This window comes from Henckelia pumila, chromosome 2 (genome assembly GCF_033568475.1).
Source record: "Henckelia pumila isolate YLH828 chromosome 2, ASM3356847v2, whole genome shotgun sequence".
Classification (NCBI taxonomy): domain Eukaryota; kingdom Viridiplantae; phylum Streptophyta; class Magnoliopsida; order Lamiales; family Gesneriaceae; genus Henckelia; species Henckelia pumila.
This window is the reverse complement of record NC_133121.1, coordinates 195,951,996-195,973,048: the sequence shown is the minus strand read 5'-3', so window position 1 is coordinate 195,973,048 and position 21,053 is coordinate 195,951,996. Positions and strand designations below refer to the sequence as shown.

Below are 21,053 nucleotides of genomic sequence, written 5' to 3'. Positions count from 1 at the left end.
GTTGCATGCACTGCAAGAAAATCCTGCAGTTCACAGATGAAAATAGTGATTAAAATTGAAGTAGAGAAAAATTAAATAAAAAAATCAAAGTAATCAATAGTCCCCGGCAACGGCGCCAAAAAGTTGATCGAGCAAATACTAACACTTAATTTCAATATAATTATCTCTCTTTTATGCTCAAAATTATCGAAAGTGCACGACTCAAGTTAAAAAAAAAGTGTACTGAGTACGAGTATCGTCCTCAAGGACTACGTCACAATAATTCAATTATTTAATTTCTCTACCCAAAGTAACGAAAATTTGTTCATTGATTATTCTAAAATTATAAAGTAAAGAATTTAATTTAAAAATTACTTGAATGAAAATAAAATAAACCACAACAATGCTTAGCGCAGAAAAATATAATATAAGGAAATTTTGTTGGAATCTTGGTTCACCTTCCCCTTAATTGAATTTGGACGATTGAAATTACTTTTACACTCATAAATTTGACAAGATCTCCTGAAATATCGACACTCTCTCTTGAGTTTATGCCAATCTAATTCAAGTTAATGAAACAATCAAATCTCTTTGATTATTTATCATTACTGATTGCTTTGCGTTCATTGAATTCCTACAACTTTCAACCTGGTGGTCTATGGTTATCAACATGTACTAAATATCATATCTCTATGCATATTTTAAGTCCATGGATTTTATCACTCGTCCTAATCATGAATCTATCTCTCGACAGCAATTCACAATCTATGAATCTATATTAAAGTTAGCTACTCCTCAACATAGAATAATAAACCATGATAAAATCAAATACTCGTATAAAAACTCAATCAATTCATCCAACGATTCAATCACAACAACATGTTTCGGGGTTAGGATCCCCTAAATTCCAACAAAATAGAGTTTAACTACTACAACTCATAATAAAATTCAAACTAATAAAGTTTTCAACATAAAATTTCAAAAAAATTGAAGAAGAAAAACTCCCAACGAGAAGAAGAAGAATCGATCTTCAGAGCCGCCTCCGCCTTGCTTTGCTGTGTTTTTCCAACCCTAAAAACATCTGAAAATCTTCAATATATATTACCCTCAGATTCCTTTCCATATAAAACTCACGAAATAAAGTTTTCCAAAAATCACGCGCCGGCGCTCGGTGTGCACAATTTCACCGACGGAGCACTAGAAATTTCTTCAACTCACTGCCCGTCTTTATTCAGCACGCGCTCGGTCTGCACAATTTCACCGACCGAGCGCTCAAAATTCTTCAACTCACTGCCTGACCACAATATGCCAGCGCTCGGTCTTCTCTTTTCTGCAGACCGAGCGCACCTCTTTCTGAAGCCAGAAAAAATGATTTTTTTCCGTTTTCCTGCCAATTTAACCATAAATCAATAGGAGTAAACAAGACACATAAAACTACACTAAATGCAAACAAAATTAGAAAATTACTAACAAGACCACAAGGAACTAATGCAAAACATCAAGAAAACGAACAATAAAACACGAAAAAACGACTCCTATCAGTATACATAGTTTATCAATAATTAACTTTGAGGTAATAATTAGATATAAATGAAAAGTTAAATCCATATTCATTACTATGCAATAAATCACCTCCTAAGGTTTGACTAAATTTTTAATCTTTTTTTGCCCTTGTTTTTTACCTCTTTTTTTCATAATTGTCCATAAATATTTTTTGATTCCTACATAATTAGGGGACAAAGTTATAAATTCACAATGAAAAACTTTGCCCACCATTCATAGTTTTATAGTAGAAATAGATAGAATTAGGTCGACACAACTCGAGAGAGAATGCCAATAATTTAGGGTATCTTGTCAAAAGTGGGAATAGAATTTGAAGTTTAATTGTTAAAAACCAATTACGCGGTAGGTGAACCGAATTCCAACAAACTTTCTCATCATATTAATTTTAGAATTTTATTTAATAGCAATTTTTGAGTGATTAAATCTTTGCTGAATTTATTAATTTTCTTTAGTATAAAAATTTCTCAAATACTTCGTGAACCTCGGACAGAGAATTTGTATAAGTAAATTAGTGTGTGATACAGTTTCTGAGGACGATACTCATACTATCGTATATTATATTATTACTCGTGCATTTGCGATTTATTCGAGCTCAATTGACATATATTTGTATTGATTTTCTACGGTGATATTTGCTCGATCATTCACCATGATAGAACCAAACATGTTGAAGTTGATCAACACTTCATTAAAGAAAAACTTGAGAAAGGAAGTCTAAAGGTTGAGTATGTGTCCACTTCTCATCAACTAACTGATCTACTCACAAAAGGACTTTCAAAGCATACTCATAAATTTCTCCTTGGCAAGCTTGGACTAATCAACATCTATAATCAAAGCCTGAGAAGAGTGTAGATTACGAGAGTATTTTAGAGAGCTTTTACTTATTTAAAAGTGATTCTAGTAGAGATTATTTTGAAGTTGGTGAGAAGCTAAAATATGGAGTGTTTGAAAATAGAAGTTGAAAACTAATACAAGTTAAAGTTTAGTGTTTGAAGAATAATTACTTCCAAGCTTAATTTTTTAACTAAATGACAACAATACCTTTATTTGATTATTTAATTTTTGATACTCATATTATAAAAAATGAGTTTATATATTATTTTAGATTATGAATTTTGTATCAAAAATATTTTATTTTTTTATAAGATGAATACTTGAAAAAATATATGATTAATAAAAATAAAAATATTAAAAATGAAAAAATGTGTATAAATATACAAGATATGTACAAAAAATGTATGAAAATACAATATATATATATATATATATATATATATATACATATATATATTTAAATAAATGCTCGTAATAATAATGTAAAATTTTTAAAAAATATTTTTTAAAAAAATGCTTGTAATAATAATGTAAAATTAAAAAAATATTTTTTTAAAAAAATACTTAATAATAATGTAAAATTAAAAAAATATTTTAAAAAAGCACTTTGTAGAAGCTCTACCAAACACTCCCTACGATAAACCTAATGGGATTTTAAATTGATATCAATCAGTTGTATTGAGTAATAAGATAGTGTAATCTTATAAATTTAGTAGGATGATATTTTCAGTGAGGAATATATAAGTTTTTCTCATATTTCTACAAATAAACTCGCCAAATTTTCCGAGCATAAATAGGAATATGAAATTTCTATAAAATGGAGTATAGACATAGCACCTGAAGCATCAATTTTTCCCTCCCTAAAGAGAGAATGAAACTAGTATGTGTATGTGGTTATTATGAATTATCTACATTTAATAAAATAGAAAGAGATGTAAAAAGTAATTATCATATTGTCTGTACTTTACAAAATAACCACAAAAAATTATAAATATAACAAAAAAGGAGATTTTTTTAAATGCAATTCTATCTTTTGTTCAAATTCAATGTCAATTTTTTTTTTAATTAAGAGAGTAGCTTATACCTTAAAAAAAAAAAAAAGAAGCTAAATTAGACCAATATAAACTAATATATGTATAGATAGTTCACATTGTTTCAAGTGCTGAGAAAGAGAGATAGTTGCCTAATCCAACTAGCCAGGAAAGTAATCACTGCATGACATGATAATTGCTTGTTTTGGTCGAGGCCTTTGCCAAGGTTGGGCACGATTCATGATGCAATATAAGTTTCTACTTTTACCTCTCCGATTTTAGAGAGCAGCTTAGCCCGTCGCTCTTCGTAAGAAGCTGGAAGGTACAAGAAATTTCAGACAACCAAATATCAACAGCGTTTCATGGCTCAATAAAATTTGTAAATAAACACCAAAGCAAAGGAAGTCTCCTTTAGGAAAGAGCGACCCAAGTTGAGTCGTGTGATTTGAACGAGTTGAATTGAGTAGTGTTAGGGACAGAGCCTAGTCAGTAATCACTTGACAGAAGGTGATAAAAAAAGCTAATGAATCTATCAAGAAAAGGAGGCAGTAGAGAAAACATGGACTCACGCTCTGTTGGTCGTAATATTAGGGGAACGTGAGCAGATTCCTTCTTTTTTGGCGTATGATTTGGTTGACTGTAATCTACACTTACATCTTCCATAAGAGAATAGTAGTAGCAGAAGAGGAAGTAAAGTTGCTGTAAATAAAAGTTTCGGTACCGCTGAAAATGCCAGAACAACATCGCAATGCCTCATAAAATATTGCTGCTTGCAGTTGGTAACTCTGGCATTCTTTCTTTAAGTGAGTGAGAAGAGATTGCCTAGCGACTGTACGTCAAACCATGAAAAAGTTTTGAAGAAGTCAGAACAATTAAAATTTTCCTACCGTGTTAGCAACCTTTCTGGAATTTAAGCAAAGAATTACTAGTCTACAGAACAGTGCCACTAGTCAGAATTCTAGTAAAACAAAGATCAATGCCTTGACACTTTTATCAGACAGATAGTTTTGACATAAAGCTTCGGTGCTGCACAGTGATGAGATAAAAAGGCAGAAATGGTAGTCCGCCGCCATTAAAGAGCACAGACCACAAGTACAGATGTTCGTAAAAAGAGAAAACAGTGTAATGCAATCCAAAAAAGTAAGCAGCATCTTAGGTGTTGCCTCTGAGTGCCAGGATCTGATGTAAAACAAGGAATAAAGCATGCAATGGCAACCGTCCCTTCCAGCTTATAAAGAAAGACACAAGCAAGTACAACTCTTTTTCTTCGAATCAACAGCGAAGCTGGCAATGACAGAATAAACAGCAATAATCAGAGTAAGAAATATTAACCTCAGAATGGCAATACCTGAAGAGCAAACGAACTTCAGAACTTCGAATTCACATGACTGAAGAACAAGTGGAATCTCTGGAGCCATTGTGTATTGAGGTTTCCTTGGTGTTCTTTTAATATCCAATAGAACCTCTACCACCTAAATGTTACACATGATTTTTTAACAGACATAATATTCACCTGAATATGGCAAAATCTATAATAGAACTTAACAATAAACTCATAAAATTTGCTCCAGAAAAGTTAATATACTAAGTGTATATCAATGAGAAAAAATGTTTACATTCAGGGATGCACACATATATAACGCATACATACGTCTGAGCAATAATTTTTTCTGCTCATCCAAAGATCATTTCAAAGTAATGGATAACTGAGAATGCCATGAATCTAATGATTTTGTGTGGTGGTAGAAATAAATTCAAAGTTTTGAATATAGAGGACTTTAAAGGCAGAAGATTCGAGATTGCAAAAGCTGCTAGATATCATGTTGCCCTAAGGCATTAAAAGGTCACCAGTTCATCATAGGCCTTATTGAGAACACAAGAGCACAGTTATAAGTAAATAAAGAAAATGCACCAAAACGATAGTTTGCTTATATCTACAGGCTACAGCATGGCACTAAGTTTTGGCTGTCATTCATACAATTCACAGACATAATCAAAACAAACATTTGGTAGCTTCAGGGGACACTCAAATACGATTAACCATGTTTTCATTGCTCTGGAAAAGCTGATGATTGGATAATGGAATTAATGTTGAGAAAGAAATATCAAAATTGTTTGGTAAGTTAAGTCAAATTCCTAACTGCAAACCATTTATTGAGGTAGCATAGTCACGTACATTAGGAGACTCAAGACCCTGACCAATCAAAAATAGCACAGCAACCATGCATCGGATCTGGTGCCACAGAAAAGCACTACCTTTGATTTTCACCACCCAGAGTTGATCATCTTCAAACCTTTAGAAATGAAAAAATATCGATATTTAACTTTACCAAGACATCTATCAATAAGGGACTCTACAAAACGATTTCATAACGCGAACCGATTGCTTAACATTTTATTTTTGACAGAACCGTTCCAAGCAGTAGAAAGATTGAGGCCCCACCCCAACATGTAGAATATACAATAAAGTCATACATCGAGTGGGTCGAGCCTAAGCAAAAAAGAGAGAAGTAACCAGCATAGTAGCTAAATTTAAAGCTAAGAAAGTAAAGACACAAGTACAGGGGGGAAAAAGGCAAGAGTAGGGTGCGATAGCATTATGATTGTAACAATAGACTACTACGCCAAAACCCAAAAAGTTAAAGCACCACTAAGACAAGCCAATCAACAAAGAATGAGCAAACGAACAAAGGAATTTGGGTTGAACATTGGCCACTAGGCCACTATCAACTTACATGTCACTGCAAACCACATCTGCCTTGATATTCAAAAACCTAAAGTCTACAACCATGAGGCAAAAGTCAAAAAGGGGAGAGGCCACCCATTGTGTAAGTCTTCATCACATACCCCAAATAGGATCATATGAAAAGTAGTTATCCAGTGAAACAGATCCGGACAACTGCCTAGTTGGACTTAACTAATTTCCGGAAGTGATGTGCTCAGACCATATAAATTCAAGAATTGCTTACGTCATTCTCCTGTCCCTAAGACAGCGAAATGTTGACATTCCAGAGAATCTTCCATTGGCAATAGGTTTGAAATACGGAAGAATGTTGGCTACATCCAAGGGTACTTAAGGCATTCAAAAGCGACTGGAGATTGAAATTGGAGTAAGACTAAAGGTAGAAACCTCTGAGTCAAGGCAGGCATCCTAAGAAATCATCAATAAGTTGACTGCTCAACAGTTCTAACATATTTCTTGTTGCTAGCGCAATCTTCCAATACCGTACTTCAACCCATTCACCAATCTCATATACAAATAATTCCCAAAACTCTCAACTCCCAGAAACAAATATCGTATCTAATATATTATTCTAATACCATAGATTAGAGCAATTTTATGTCATCAGCTGGGAATTACAAGTTCTCACAACAGTTGAGAGGAGATTCTGGAAAATATATCATATTCTTTCTTGTGGAGAGATAGAACAAAATTGATTAAAGACCTAAAATACTCAACCACATCTGAAAAGAAAAACTAAGGAATTGATTTTACACCTTTCATCACAAGGAGAAATCTCAAACGATGTGATATTGCGCCTATAATTGTGGACATTAGCTGCATCCATCTTACAAAAATTTCTGAAATCATGTTCCCCAATAAATTTCTTACCAGCTGTCTCCATGGCCTGATCAAGAATCGCCAAGTAATTACGAGCCAACAGGATAAAACGGTCACATAAGTCGAAAAATACACAAGAGATGTATACCATAATGTTCAAATTTGCTCCCCAGAAGAAGTATTTGTACTCCCGGCTCAAACAACTGAACCTGCATGTTTTTAGTTAGTTCAGAAGAAAAGTATCAGCAAGAGAAATAACTTTATACCATTTAATTTAATTGTGGATCTCAAAGAAAGACACCTACGCAATATAAAAAAGTTCTAGACCCAATTATTAATTTAAATAATAATATATTGTCTCCCATTAACTTTCTTAATTTTAATGATGGTGCCAAGTAAAAACAGATAACTAGTTGCCTTTGGGACATTACCCTGGTCAGTAAGAATCTAAATATCATAGTTGCATTGATGCGGGATTAAAAAGAACTAAAGACATTGAGGAGGGTACACCACTGGCTACCTTCAAAAGGAAAAGATCGTGTCAACCAAGAGTCCTTTCCCCTCTTCCAAGTTACATCAACCAAGAGTTGATGTTTGAACATGAGAACGAGAAGACCACTCAGTCCAAAAATGATTTTTATGTTAATTTTCCGCTGCCTAGTCTAGAAGGTGCAAATCCATCTATTCAAGGTGATCAAAACAGCAACCCAAACATGAATATAAGTGAGACTAATCTGAAAATCCAGGTATGATTGACTTGTCAATTGCTCTTAGGAAAGGAACTAGAGCCTGTACCCAATAACCCCTTTCAAATTTTGTTTCATATAACCATCAGTCCCCATCATATTTTGCTTTTATCTCACATTTGTCAAGTGTGGACATACCAAAGTCTATACAGGATGGTCTAAAAGTTCCTGAATGGAAGAAAGCTGTTCTTGAGGAGATGAAGACTTTAACAAAGAATCAAACATGGGAGCTGGTACATTTACCCAAAATTAAACTGTTGGTTGGTTGCAAGTGGGTATTTACAGTCAAGTATAACTCAGATGGAACCCTAGAAAGATACAAAGCGAGATTAGTAGCAAAGGGATTCACACAAACTTATGGAATTGATTACCAGGAAACGTTTGCACCTGGTGCGAAATTAAACACCATACGAATCCTGTCAAGATTTGATAGATTTTTTCCTCTATTTTAAGGAACTACAATAAATTAGGAGCAATTAGAGTTCTTTACATTTATATATGATATGATTTGATTAGGCAAATATTTATTCCATAATTACTCCTTTTATTTTCTATTTATTTGTACCTCTTTACAAAGGAATAAAATACGTCTTTATCAGTACTTTTACTTTCTCTATGGGATGCTCTCTTTAACGATATGGTATCAGAGACGTAAGGTAGAGCCATGACTACAAAACAGCCATGATGGGCTCTAGATCGGAATTACCCATCACCGACAGCACCCTACAAATCACCATTCACAAGCTAAACGGCAGAAATTACTTGGAATGGGCCCAATTGGTGCGACTAGTAATCGATGGGAAGGGAAAGCTCGGTTATTTGACTGGGGAAAACAAAACCCCAGCCACTACCGATCCAAAATACGCTCAATGGCGATCAGAGAATTCCATGGTTACTGCTTGGCTTATTAATTCCATGGAACCTACTGTTGGAAAACCATTCCTGTTCTTACCCACTGCCTGCGATGTATGGGAAGCAGTCAAAGAGACCTATTCAGATCTTGAAAACCACTCTCAACTCTTTGAATTGAATACAAAGATGTGGCGGATGCACCAAGGTATAAAAAATGTAACCACTTATTACAATGATATGATGATTCTATGCCAGGAATTGGATCTGTTTGAAGAAGAACAGTGGGAGAACCAGAATGACAGTAAGTGCTACAAGCAAAAGGTTGAAAGAAGCAGGGTATTTGTATTTTTGGCAGACCTAAACAAAGACCTTGATAAGGTTAGAGGCAGAATTCTGGGCCGTAAACCTCTGCCCTCTCTCAGAGAGGTATTCTCGGAAGTTCGCAGAGAAGAGGCATGAAGGTTAGTTATGCTAAAAGATTATGTGAATCAAAAGACTGACATCGATAGTTCAGCTCTTGTAGCCCGTGGAAATGAGCAGCGGGGAGATTGGAGAGGTGGCAAACAAAGAATGGGATGTGACTTTTGTAAAAAACCGAATCACACTCGAGAAACTTGCTGGAGAATCCATGGAAGACCTGAAAATTGGAAGAAAAAACATGAATCTCGACCTGAAGGGAATTCTCATGCCTTCCAGGCCAAAGCTACTAATCCAGAACAACCACCATCCTCAGAATCGTCTCCTTTCACTAAGGAACAGATGGAGCAACTGTACAAAATGTTCCAGCCTCAACTCTTAGAAAATTCTAGTCCATCCTGTTCTATAGTCCAGTCAGGTAAATCTTTTACCAAACTCCAAAGCTTTCACCAGTATACTTTCAAACACAACCTGGATATTGGATCCAGGCGCAATTGATCACATGACCGGATCCTCGAAGTTGTTTTCCTCCTATATACCTTGTGCTGGCAATCAAAAAGTCAAAATTGCAGATGGTTCTTTTGCAACCGTTGCTGGAAAAGGGAAAATTGTTATATCCCCTACTCTCATTTTAAAAGATGTCCTTCATGTCCCTCATTTGTCCTATAATCTGTTGTCAGTTGGAAAATTAACTAATGATCATCATTGTCAAGTTAATTTTTGGTCTTCTCATTGTACATTTCAGGATTTAACCTCGGGGAAGATGATTGGACTTGCTAAGCAAGATGGGGCCTCTATCTCTTTGATGGATGCACTTTGAAGGACAAAACCAACTTAACTGTTTCAATTCTGTCTCTCTTCCTAGCAGTGAAATTATGTTATGGCATTTTCGGTTAGGACATCCTAATTTTTAGTATTTAAAGAAATTGTTACCTCACTTGTTTATGAATAAAAATGTTTTCACTCTTCAATGTGAATTTTGTGAAATGGCTAAACATTGTCGTAGTGTGTTTTCTCCACAACCGTATATTAAATCGAAACCATTTGCCATGATTCACGGTGATGTATGGGGTCCTTCCAAAGTAGAAACTTTTTCTGGAAAACGCTGGTTCGTTACATTTATTGATGATCATACCATGGTCACTTGGGTTTTCTTGCTAAAAAATAAATCTGAGGTTGAAATTGTGTTCAAAAAATTTATAATATGATACAGACACAATTCCAAACTCAGATTAAAATTTTTCGAAGTGATAATGGCAGAGAATATTTTAATCATGCATTAGGAACATTTTTTGGAGAGAAAGGAATTATACATCAAAGTTCTTGTGTCAATACACCTCAACAAAATGGGGTGGCTGAACGAAAAAACAAGCATCTCCTTGAAGTTGCAAGGGCTTTGAGCTTTACAACAAAAATTCCCAAGTATCTTTGGTGAGAAGCTATTTTGACACCCACATTTTTAATCAATAGATTGCCCACAAGGATTTTGGGGTTTAAGACACCAGTAGATCTCTTCAAAGAACATTTCCCCACTACACGATTGATTACAAATGTTCCCTTGAAAATATTTGGCAGCACTGCTTTCGTGCATAACCATGACCCTGGAAGGACAAAACTTGATCCAAAAGCACATAATTGCATTTTTGTTGGCTATCCTACACATCAGAAGGGTTATAAATGCTTTGATCCAGTCCTTAAAAAAGTGTTTATTTCTATGGATTTTATTTTTTTGAGGGACAATCATACTATCACAATAATCCTCTTCAGGGGGCGAAGGAAACTAGTGAAGATGATACGTTTTTAAATAACTCTGACTTAACAATTGGATTTGATTACACGACTGAAGTGGGGGATAGGGATAAAATCAATTTAGGATCTCCTGTGATAATACCATCTCAAAATCAAATTGTTGAAACTTCAGAAACATGTGGGAAACGGTTTCAAGGAGTTGTCTATTCAAAGGAGCACCTAGCAAAAAGGAAAAAGGGGAACACTGTCTTCCAGCAAGGCCAAGATTCTAACCAGAGGGGAGATCATGAAATCAATGCTTCAGTAGAGAGTCCAGCTTCAGGTAATCCTAACTCTGATGAAAGTGACCTCCCTGTTGCTCTCAGGAAAGGTGTTAGATCTTGTACTAAACATCCTTTGTCCAATTTTATTTCTTATAACAATGTGTCAGCACCTTTTCAAGCTTTCATCTCACAAATATCCAGTGTTATCATTCCTAAAACTGTACAGGAAGCTCTAAATGTTCCTGAATGGTGGGAAGCTATTGCTGAGGAGATGAGAGCTCTGGAAAAAAACGCTACCTGGGACGAAACTGATTTGCCTCAAGGAAAAACAGTTGTTGGCTGTAAGTGGGTGTTCACGCTGAAATATAATTCAGATGGGCCTTTAGAAAGATATAAAGCTCGGTTGGTGGCGAAAGGATACACTCAAACCTATGGAATAGATTTTTCAGAGACGTTTTCTCCAGTTGCGACACTAAATACTGTTCGTGTTCTCTTGTCTATTGCTGCGAACCTTGACTGGTCCCTGAATCAGTTGGATGTGAAGAATGCCTTCCTAAATGGAGAACTTGACGAAGAAATTTACATGGAAGCTCCATCTGGTTTTACCCAGAAGTTTGGATCCAAAGTGTGTCGACTTAAAAAATCTCTATATGGTCTCAAACAGTCTCCGAGAGCATGGTTTGAAAGATTCACAAAATTTGTAAAGAGTATGGGCTATAGTCAAGGGCAGGCCGATCATACACTATTTACAAAGTTATCTGTTAGCAACAAAATTTCAGTCCTAATTGTCTATGTCAATGACATCATTTGGACAGGAGATGATAATGATGAAATGAGCAGATTGAAGCAAAATTTAGCCAAGGAATTTGAAATTAAGGATTTAGGACAATTAAGATACTTTCTGGGAATGGAGATCGCTCGATCAAAAAAGGGTATTGTTGTGTCACAACGAAAGTACATCCTGGATCTTCTTAAAGAAACAGGCATGAGTGGTTGCAAGCCCGCTGATACTCCTTTAGAAGTCAATGTGAAGCCTGGAGAGATGAAAAACGGAGTTCCCGTGGATACCTATAGATATCAAAAACTAGTTGGGAAGTTAATTTATTTATCGCACACGCGAGCAGATATAGCTTTCGCTGTAAGTATGGTAAGTCAGTTTATGCATTCTCCGTGTGAGGAACATTTTGAAGCTGTGTTTCGAATTCTTCGATATATAAAGGCAACACCAGGGAAAGGGTTGTTTTTCAAAAAGAACGAGACTAGAGGAGTTGAAGTCTATACTGATGCAGACTGGGCTGGATCAGTTAGTGATAGAAGATCTACCTCCGGTTATTGCACGTTTGTGTGGGGTAACTTAGTTACTTGGAGAAGTAAGAAGCAAAGTGTTGTCTCCAGAAGTAGCGCAGAGGCTGAACTACGATCAATGACCGAGGGAGTATGTGAAGTATTATGGTTGAAAAGAGTTCTCAAAGAGCTTGAACAGACAATTAGTCATCCTATAAGATTATATTGTGATAACAAGTCAGCAATTAACATTGCTCACAACCCAGTGCTACATGACAGAACAAAACATGTTGAAGTTGAGAGACATTTCATAAAGGAAAAGCTTGAAGAAGGAATACTTTGTATTCCTTTCGTTCCTACATTGGAGCAGTTTGCAGATATCTTCACCAAGAGTTTGATGAGACAGTCATTCGAAAGTCAAGTTAGCAAGTTGGGCATGATCAATATCTTTGCACCAACTTGAGGGGAGTGTCAAGATTTGATAGATTTTTTCATCTATTTTAAGGAACTACAATAAATTAGGAGCAATTAGAGTTCTTTACATTTATATATGATATGATTTGATTAGGCAAATATTTATTCCATAATTACTCCTTTTATTTTCTATTTATTTGTACCTCTTTACAAAGGAATAAAATACGTCTTTATCCGTACTTTTACTTTCTCTATGGGATGCTCTCTTTAACGATAAATCCTAATCTCTCTGGCTGTAAATTTGGAGTGGTCATTATACCAATTGGATGTGAAAAACCCTTTTCTCAATGGAGATTTGGAAGAAGAAGTCTACATGACTGCTCCACCGGGATTTGAAGAAAAATTTGGAGATAAAGTCTGTAAGCTTAAAAAATTTCGCTATGGATTAAAGCAATCTCCACGTGCCAGGTTCGAAAAATTCACAAAGTTTGTTAAGAAAGAAGGATACAAACAAGGGCAGTCAGACCATACAATGTTTTTAAAACATAGAAATGGTGGTAAAGTTGTTGTCTTAATTGTTTGTGTGGATGACATAATACTCACTAGGAATGATTGTGAGGAGATCAGAAGGTTGAAAAAAAGTCTTGCAACTGAATTCGAAATTAAGGACTTAGGATCCTTACGTTATTTATTGGGAATGGAGGTAGCCAGATCCAAAAGGGGAATTTCAGTGTCACAAAGAAAGTAAGTCTTCGATATACCGGGCGAAACTGGAATGAGTGGTTTCAAGCCAAGTGATACACCCATGGATCCTAATAAAAAATTATCAGAAATTACAGGGGGAGTTCCAACAGATAAGGGTCGATATCAGCGTCTTGAAGGAAAACTCATTTATCCATCTCATACAAGACCTGATATTGCTTATGTTGTAAGTGTCGTTAGCCAATTCATGCATGCTCCTTACGAGGAACATATGGAAGTCGTGTATAAGATTTCGAGATATTTGAAAAGGTCTCCAGGTAAGGGGTTATTGTTCAAGAAGAGTGATCAAAGAAGTGTGGACGGTTTCCTTGATGAAGATTGGGTTGGGTCTGCCTCTGATAAGAGATCCACCACTGGTTATTGTACATTTGTTTGGGAAAATGTCGTCACATGGCGAAGTGAAAAACAGAATGTTGTGGCACGAAGTAGTACAAGAGTTAAACCAGGAGCTCAATGCTCCAATTATGTTGTATTGTGATAACAATCTGCCATTAGTATCGCAAATAGGACTAAGCATATTTGTTAAAACCTAATGGGGGATTTAGGTTTTATTGTCAACTTTAAGCGATTATGCAAGCGGAAGACTTAAAGCAATCAAAATAAATGCGGTAAATAAATGCGTAAAGTAAATAAAACGATAAAAAAGATAGGATGTGTTTATGGAAGTTCGACGATAAATCGTTTACGTCTCCCCTTCTTGGTTAAGGTCGATTAACTAAGGATCCACTAGCACTTCAAACGTCTTGGCCTTGATGGCTCCAAGGATAGCTGTACAACAACACGATCACCGCGCCGATACAACTCGATACATTTGGCCTTAAGGGCTCCAAGGATAGCTTCAACAATCACACAACACATTTGGCTTCACACTCAAGTGTTTACAATGATCGCACAACCAACTCACAAATGATTTTTACAAACAACTCTCGATATTTGAATATATCGCACAAATCTTGATCGAACACTTTGATAGAGAGAAGATTGCTTGCAAAGGAGAGAAGAGTGAATTGTGATACTTCAAATGCCTTGAAATGACCTCTATTTATAGTTGCAAACTCGGGCAAGTTCGTTGCGTCCGTTCGGCGCGCATTCAATTTTTTCGGCGCCAGTGCAGAACATTGCGTCCGTTCTATGGTTCATTGCGTCCGTTCGGCGCATTGCAGCTTTGGTCGGACGAATTTTTTCCTTAAATTTTGGATCATGTTTTTGACTCAGAATGTTGCATCCGTTCATGAGATCGTTGCGTCCGTTCTGCATAGTGCAAACTGCGCGACAATTTTCAAAAAATCATATCTCACAATCTAACCGTCGGATCAACATGAAATTTGGACAACAACTTTCAAACATCCTAAACTTCATTGTGAACAGTGGAGATTGGATTTGGATGACTCGAAAATTCCATGTAATTTTCGCAAGTTTCTGCTCCATAATTTTGCTTGCTACTTTTACTCAAATCCATTGTTAGAATATTCCGCACATGAATTTATTTGTTTATAAGAATCTAATTTGCAAAGTCTAACTTTAAACGATTAGAAATAATAACCTAGTTTTGTAATCATCAAAAAAAGATAAGTTATCGCATTAAAAACATTAATCTTGTCTATGAGATTTGTATGCTTTTAAGGCATAACAATCTACCCTTTTTGATAATCACAAAACTTGGCTATATAAGAAATAAATATGCAATATTTTTAAACAAATTAATATACTCATAAAAGTTCTCTCAAGATAAAAACAAGTTAATAACAATTTTAACAAATTGTTTATCACATAATCAAGTTTTATTCTCCCCCTTTTTATTTGATTAAAATCATTAAATATTAAACCAAATTAAATCTCCCACTTTTTGTGATAATAAAAAAGCTAATAAATGAACAACACATCATTAATAGAGAAATTTCTAATACAATTTTAATTACAACAAAGATATAAAACTAAGAAGCGTCATTCGAAGGGTCTTGATAATAGTAGTTTTCTAGCACGGTGAGTCTGTCGTTGACATCATCAAAGGAGTTTCGCATCTCTGAAGACAAGTTCACGATAGATGTCTGAATAGACTGAATGGCAAAGAAATTGCGATCCATATTGATTTCTAGACGCTGAGGATACTCAAAAAGACGATCGGAAGATGGAGGTGGTGTAGGCAGAGGCTGAGGCATCATAGGTGGAGAAAAAAGTAGAACATTAAGAATTGAAAAAAATATGTGAAAATTTGTATCAGGATGATAACGAGAGAAAATATGACCTGGGTCATGCACCCATCGAGACAGTACAGGATTCCATGGCAACTCATTTTAATAATGGAGGTATGGTCAAGAGTATAAGTCTCAGTGATAGGTGTGGTGTCTTCTCCAAATCATCGAAAACTATGTCAAAATGAGTCAGAATTCGGTTAATAAACCAAGCAAAAGGAAGACTGACTTTCTTTGAATTTTTAGCAGTATGGTGCATAATCAGAATGATAAAACGAGAAAGGTTAAAAGGTCGCTGAGCAACAATATGAAAAAGGACATGAAGGTCCAAATATTTGCATTTGGAGTGGTCTCCAGCGCGAGGAACGATTGAGGAAGTGATAAGTTTTTGAATAATTTGAAAATCTGGACTGAGCATTTTGAGAGTTGGTCGATCATCACCAGCATGAGGTGGTCGACCGAGAATGACAGAAAGAGCTTCTTCACGAATAAAATCAGGACTATCCTCAGGCCATTTTAGCGCAAAGAACTCACTAGGTCCATTTCTAGGAAGAGAGAACCACGCAGAGAGATCACCTGAAGGAAAACGAATATACCGATTTTGAACAATTGTAACAGCATAAATCCCATCGCTGCACAATTCAATTTCAAAATTGGCGTAGAACTCATGAATGAGGGAGGTATAAATGAAATCTGGATAAGAAGGCCGGAAAAACGCTCCTCATTGTTGGAAATCAATAAAGTCCAACACACGAAGATGAGATTTCGCTAAATAAGGGCAGTCAAGGATACAACCCGGAAGAATCTGCCAATCACGATAGTCGACAAGTATAGGTAGAGATATAGCGTCCGTTGACGGAACGTTGCGTGAGTTCGTTCCCCTCCTAGACACGAAGGCGATCCCGTCAATCCGAGGTGACATACTCGTGCTCGTACCCAACCCTTTGTCCACAATCTTAACCTGCCCGCTATATCTTGACCTATACTTGCCAACTATCGTGATAGGCAGATTCTTCCGGGTCGTATCCTTGACCGCCCTTATTTAGCGAAATCTCATCTTCGTGTGTTGGACTTTATTGATTTCCAACAATGGGGAGCGTTTTTCCAGCCTTCTTATCCAGATTTCATTTATACCTCCCTCATTCATGAGTTCTACGCCAATTTTGAACTTGAATTGTGCAGCGATACATTTATGCTGTTACAATTGTTCAAAATGGGTATATTCGTTTTTATTCAGGCGATCTCTCTACGTGGTTCTCTCTTCCTGGAGATGGACCTAGCGAGTTCTTTGCGCTAAAATGGCATGAGGATAGTCCTGATTTTAGTCGTGAAGAAGCTCTTTCTGTCATTCTCGGTCGACCACCTCATGCTAGTGATGATCGACCAACTCTCAAAATGTTCTGTCCAAATTTTCAAATTATTAAAAAACTTATCACTTCCTCAATCATTCCTCGCACTGGAGACCACTCCAAGTGCAAATATTTGGACCTTTATGTCCTTTTTCATATTGTTGCTCAGCGACCTTTTAACCTTCCCCGTTTTATCATTCTGCTTATGCACCATACTGCTAAAAATTCAAAGAAAGTAAGTTTTCCTTTTGCTCGGTTTATTAACCGAATTCTGACTCATTTTGACATAGTTTTCGATGATTTGGAGAAAACACCTATCATTGACACTTATACTCTTGACCATACCTCCATTATTAAAAATGAAGTTGTCATGGAATCCTGTACTGTCTCGATGGGTGCATGACCCAGGTCATATTTTCTCTCGTTATCATCCTAATACAAATTTTCACATTTCTTTTTCAAATCTTCCTCCGTCCATTCAAGAGCAAGATTTTCTGGTGGTTTCACTGACACCGATATTCCTTCCTCTTCTGTGTTTCCTCCATCTTCTTCCCCTATGTTTGATTATGGTGATCTACCTTTTTCTCCACCTATGATGCCTCAGCCTCCACCTACACCAGCTCCATCTTCCGATCGTCTTTTTGAATATCTTCAACGGCTATAAGTCAATATGGATCGCAATTTCTCTGTCATTCAGTCTATTCAGACATCTATCGCGAACTTGTCTTCAGAGATGCGAAACTCCTTTGATGATGTCAACGACAGACTCACCGTGCTAGAAAACTACTATTATCAAAACCCTTCGGATGAGGCTTCTTAGTTTTATATCTTTGTTGTAATTAAAATTGTATTAGAAATTTCTCTATTAATGAAAATTTTTTTTACTACATTGTGTTGTTCATTTATTAGCTTTTTGATTATCACAAAAAGGGGGAGATTTAATTTAGTTTAATATTTAATGATTTTAATCAAATAAAAACGGGGAGAATAAAACTTGATTATGTGAAACAATTTGTTAAAATTGTTATTAATTTGTTTTTAACTTAGGAGAACTTTTATGTGTATATTAATTTGTTTAAAAATATTGCATATTTATTTCCTATATAACCAAGTTTTGTGATTATCAAAAAGGGGGAGATTGTTACGCCTTAAAAGCATACAAATCTCATAGATAAGATTAATGTTTTTAATGCAATAGCTTATCTTGTTTTGATAATTACAAAACTAGGTTATTATTTCTAATCGTTTAAAGTGAGACTTTGCAGATTAGATTCTTATGAACAAATAAATTCATGTGCTGAATATTCTAACAATGGATTTGAGTAAAAGTAGCAAGCAAAATTATGTAGCAGAAACTTGCGAAAATTACTGGGAATTTTCGAGTCATCCAAATCCGAATCTCCACTGTTCACAATGAAGTTTAGGATGTTTTAAAGTTGTTGTCCAAATTTCAGGTCGATCCGACGGTTAGATTGTGAGATATGATTTTTTTAAGATTGTCGCGCATTTTGCACTGTGCAGAACGAACGCAACGATCTCATGAACGGATGCAATGTTCTGAGTCAAAAACATGATCCAAAATTTAAGGAAAAAATTCGTCCGACCAAAGCTGCAATGCGCCGAACGGACGCAACGAATCATAGAACGGACGCAACGTTCTGCACTGGCGCCGGAAGAATTGAATTTGCGCCGAACGGACGCAACGAATTGACCCGAATTTTCAACTATAAATAGAGGTCATTCCAAGTCATTTGAAGCATCCCAAGTCACTCCCCTCTCCTTTGCAAGCAATCTTCTCTCTATCAAAGTGTTCGATCAAGATTTGGGCGATATATTCAAATATCGAGAGTTGTTTGTAAAAATCATTTGTGAGTTGGTTGTGCGATCATTGTAAACACATGAGTGTGAAGCAAAGTGTGTTGTGTGATTGTTGAGGCTATCCTTGGAGCATTTAAGGCCAAGTGTATCGAGTTGTATCGGCGCGGTGATCGTGTTGTTGTTGTACGGCTATCCTTGGAGCCATCAAGGCCAGACGTTTGAAGTGCTAGTAGATCTTCGGTTAATCGACCTTAACAAAAAAGGGGAGACTAGACAATTTATCATCGAACTTCCATAAACATATTCTATCTTTTTTATCGCTTTATTTACTTTACGCATTTATTTACCGCATTTATTTTGATTGCTTTAATTCTTACGCTTGCATAATCGCTTTAAATTGCTAAAGTTGTCAATAGAACCTAAATCCGCCATTAGGTTCCAACACAATGGTAGGAGGATATACCACAAATTTAAGGTAGGTGATGTAGTGTTGCTATGCCTTCAACCTTATTAGCAATCCTTTGTACAGATACAAATTACACCGACCGGGAGCAAATGCCTTATGGGAAGACTAACAAGAACTAAGCAAATGCCTTATGGGAAGACTAACAAGAACTAAAATTGTTTTTTCCTAATATAGAAATCGAGGAAAAGATCAATAAGGGTGAGTAATGAGAATTAAAGACATGTAGGATAGGATATTGTCGGTTGATCAAAAGTAGAAGATCATGTTGACCAAGGGGAGATAATCAAGCTGGAAATCCGCTATGCTGATCAGGAGGACGATTATGCTATCAAGCTGAAAATCTATTGGGGATCATTGCAAGATTGCTAGAATATTGCTGGAGGCCAGTTCAGGGCTGGATATCATCAACGAATTCAGTTAGTTCTACACTGGTATAAGTATAAATAGGAAAGGTGTGTTCGGGGAACCACATTCTAATTTTCACAATATTAAATTGCAATTTTGTTCTCTAATTCCCAAGGAAGTTGAGTACCGAGTTTCAGGTGGATATCTCAATCCGTGGTTTGAGTGTTGTCCTCCTACCAGTAAAGCTTTGATAATTTATTTACACTCAATCTCAATTACGCCCTCATTTATTTAAGCATACACTTGAAATGAGGGAAAATATATAGAATAACCACTTACCAAGTTGCAGAGCTAAAGAAGTTGCAGAGCTAAAGAACAATAAGGTTTTTCTAAAAAATAAAAAAAAATAAAAAAGTTACTTTATCAATGTCCAATCCTAGATGGCTTTATTGTTTGGTGCGCTGCAGTTTCAACCAACATGTTTCATGGCAAATATGTTTATTAAAAATCTACTCAATCCTAAAGATAATTCTCTACTATTTCCTGTTCTTCAAATCAATTTTACATCGCAGTACTGTTCAAAGACTGAAACAGGAGTTTGTTCTCTTGTTGCTGGATTAGACAACTCCAATAATGCTATTGTCAACAAAAGAAAAGATGAATGAGCTCATACCTGGCACTGAAATCAGTTGGAGCAGGAGACCACCCAATAATTCGAATATCTTTTGGAAGGACGCGGTTTAGAATATTCACATAGTCAATTTCTCCCTCTGTTGAGAAGAGCATATAAACCGAACAGAATAGATAAATGAATCCACAAGAAATCATAGCAAACAAAAGTTAGAACTAGCATTTCTAAAATCAGTATGCGATGAAAGAAACTTTTAAATCAAATCTGGGAAATATAATAATAGCACTGTACTAGTTCCAATTGTTTAATGGTAAAATCTGACGTTCATTTATGTTCCAAGATTTAGAACATTTTTGGCCAAAAATTAAAAGTATGCAGCACTTTTCGGTGCCCTCGTCCAGATATGTCAGCATATTTAGTTAGGTTCACCATTTTTGTAAAGCCCATAACATTCTACATAAGCACTGCAATTGGGATAAATATTCATCAAAAATATGAAGCTTCTTTGTTATGAATACCTAATGTAAAAATGCTGGTAACATAATATGAATAAATGGCAATTATGAAGGGTCAAAGTCAAACCGCATGAATCTTTAGCAAAACTTTCTCCAGAATATCTACTGCCTCCTGCTGTTGCTTTAAGATTGGATCGTAGAAATAGAGAGATTACCTGCATCAATCACTTTAGTTTTTCAAGTTCTAATTACATCAAAAATGAAAACACATAACTTACAGCAATCACCATTAGGCCATCTCCAACTAAAAACTTCATTTAAAGCAGCTCTACTCTATAATA

General features: G+C 35.8%; 1 protein-coding gene across 2 annotated transcripts in view; it reads right to left on the bottom strand.

The window, feature by feature from the left end:
- Positions 1-885: 885 nt before the first annotated feature.
- The window catches only part of LOC140882253 (uncharacterized), a 32,427-nt gene continuing 12,259 nt past the window's right edge, over positions 886-21,053 (bottom strand). The window contains exons 7-16 of one of the 2 annotated variants that reach the window (XM_073288124.1): positions 20,840-20,927; positions 20,300-20,396; positions 7,118-7,178; positions 6,906-7,036; positions 5,584-5,701; positions 4,756-4,879; positions 4,129-4,236; positions 3,977-4,051; positions 3,676-3,722; positions 886-1,366 (exon numbers count right to left, since the gene is read on the bottom strand). In XM_073288124.1, coding sequence (XP_073144225.1) covers positions 1,262-1,366; positions 3,676-3,722; positions 3,977-4,051; positions 4,129-4,236; positions 4,756-4,879; positions 5,584-5,701; positions 6,906-7,036; positions 7,118-7,178; positions 20,300-20,396; positions 20,840-20,927 — 954 coding nt within the window. In that variant the 3' untranslated portion in view covers positions 886-1,261. Of the gene's footprint in view, positions 1,367-3,098; positions 3,723-3,976; positions 4,052-4,128; positions 4,237-4,755; positions 4,880-5,583; positions 5,702-6,905; positions 7,037-7,117; positions 7,179-20,299; positions 20,397-20,839; positions 20,928-21,053 lie in introns of those variants that run through there. The other variant, XM_073288125.1, reaches the window with a different exon arrangement.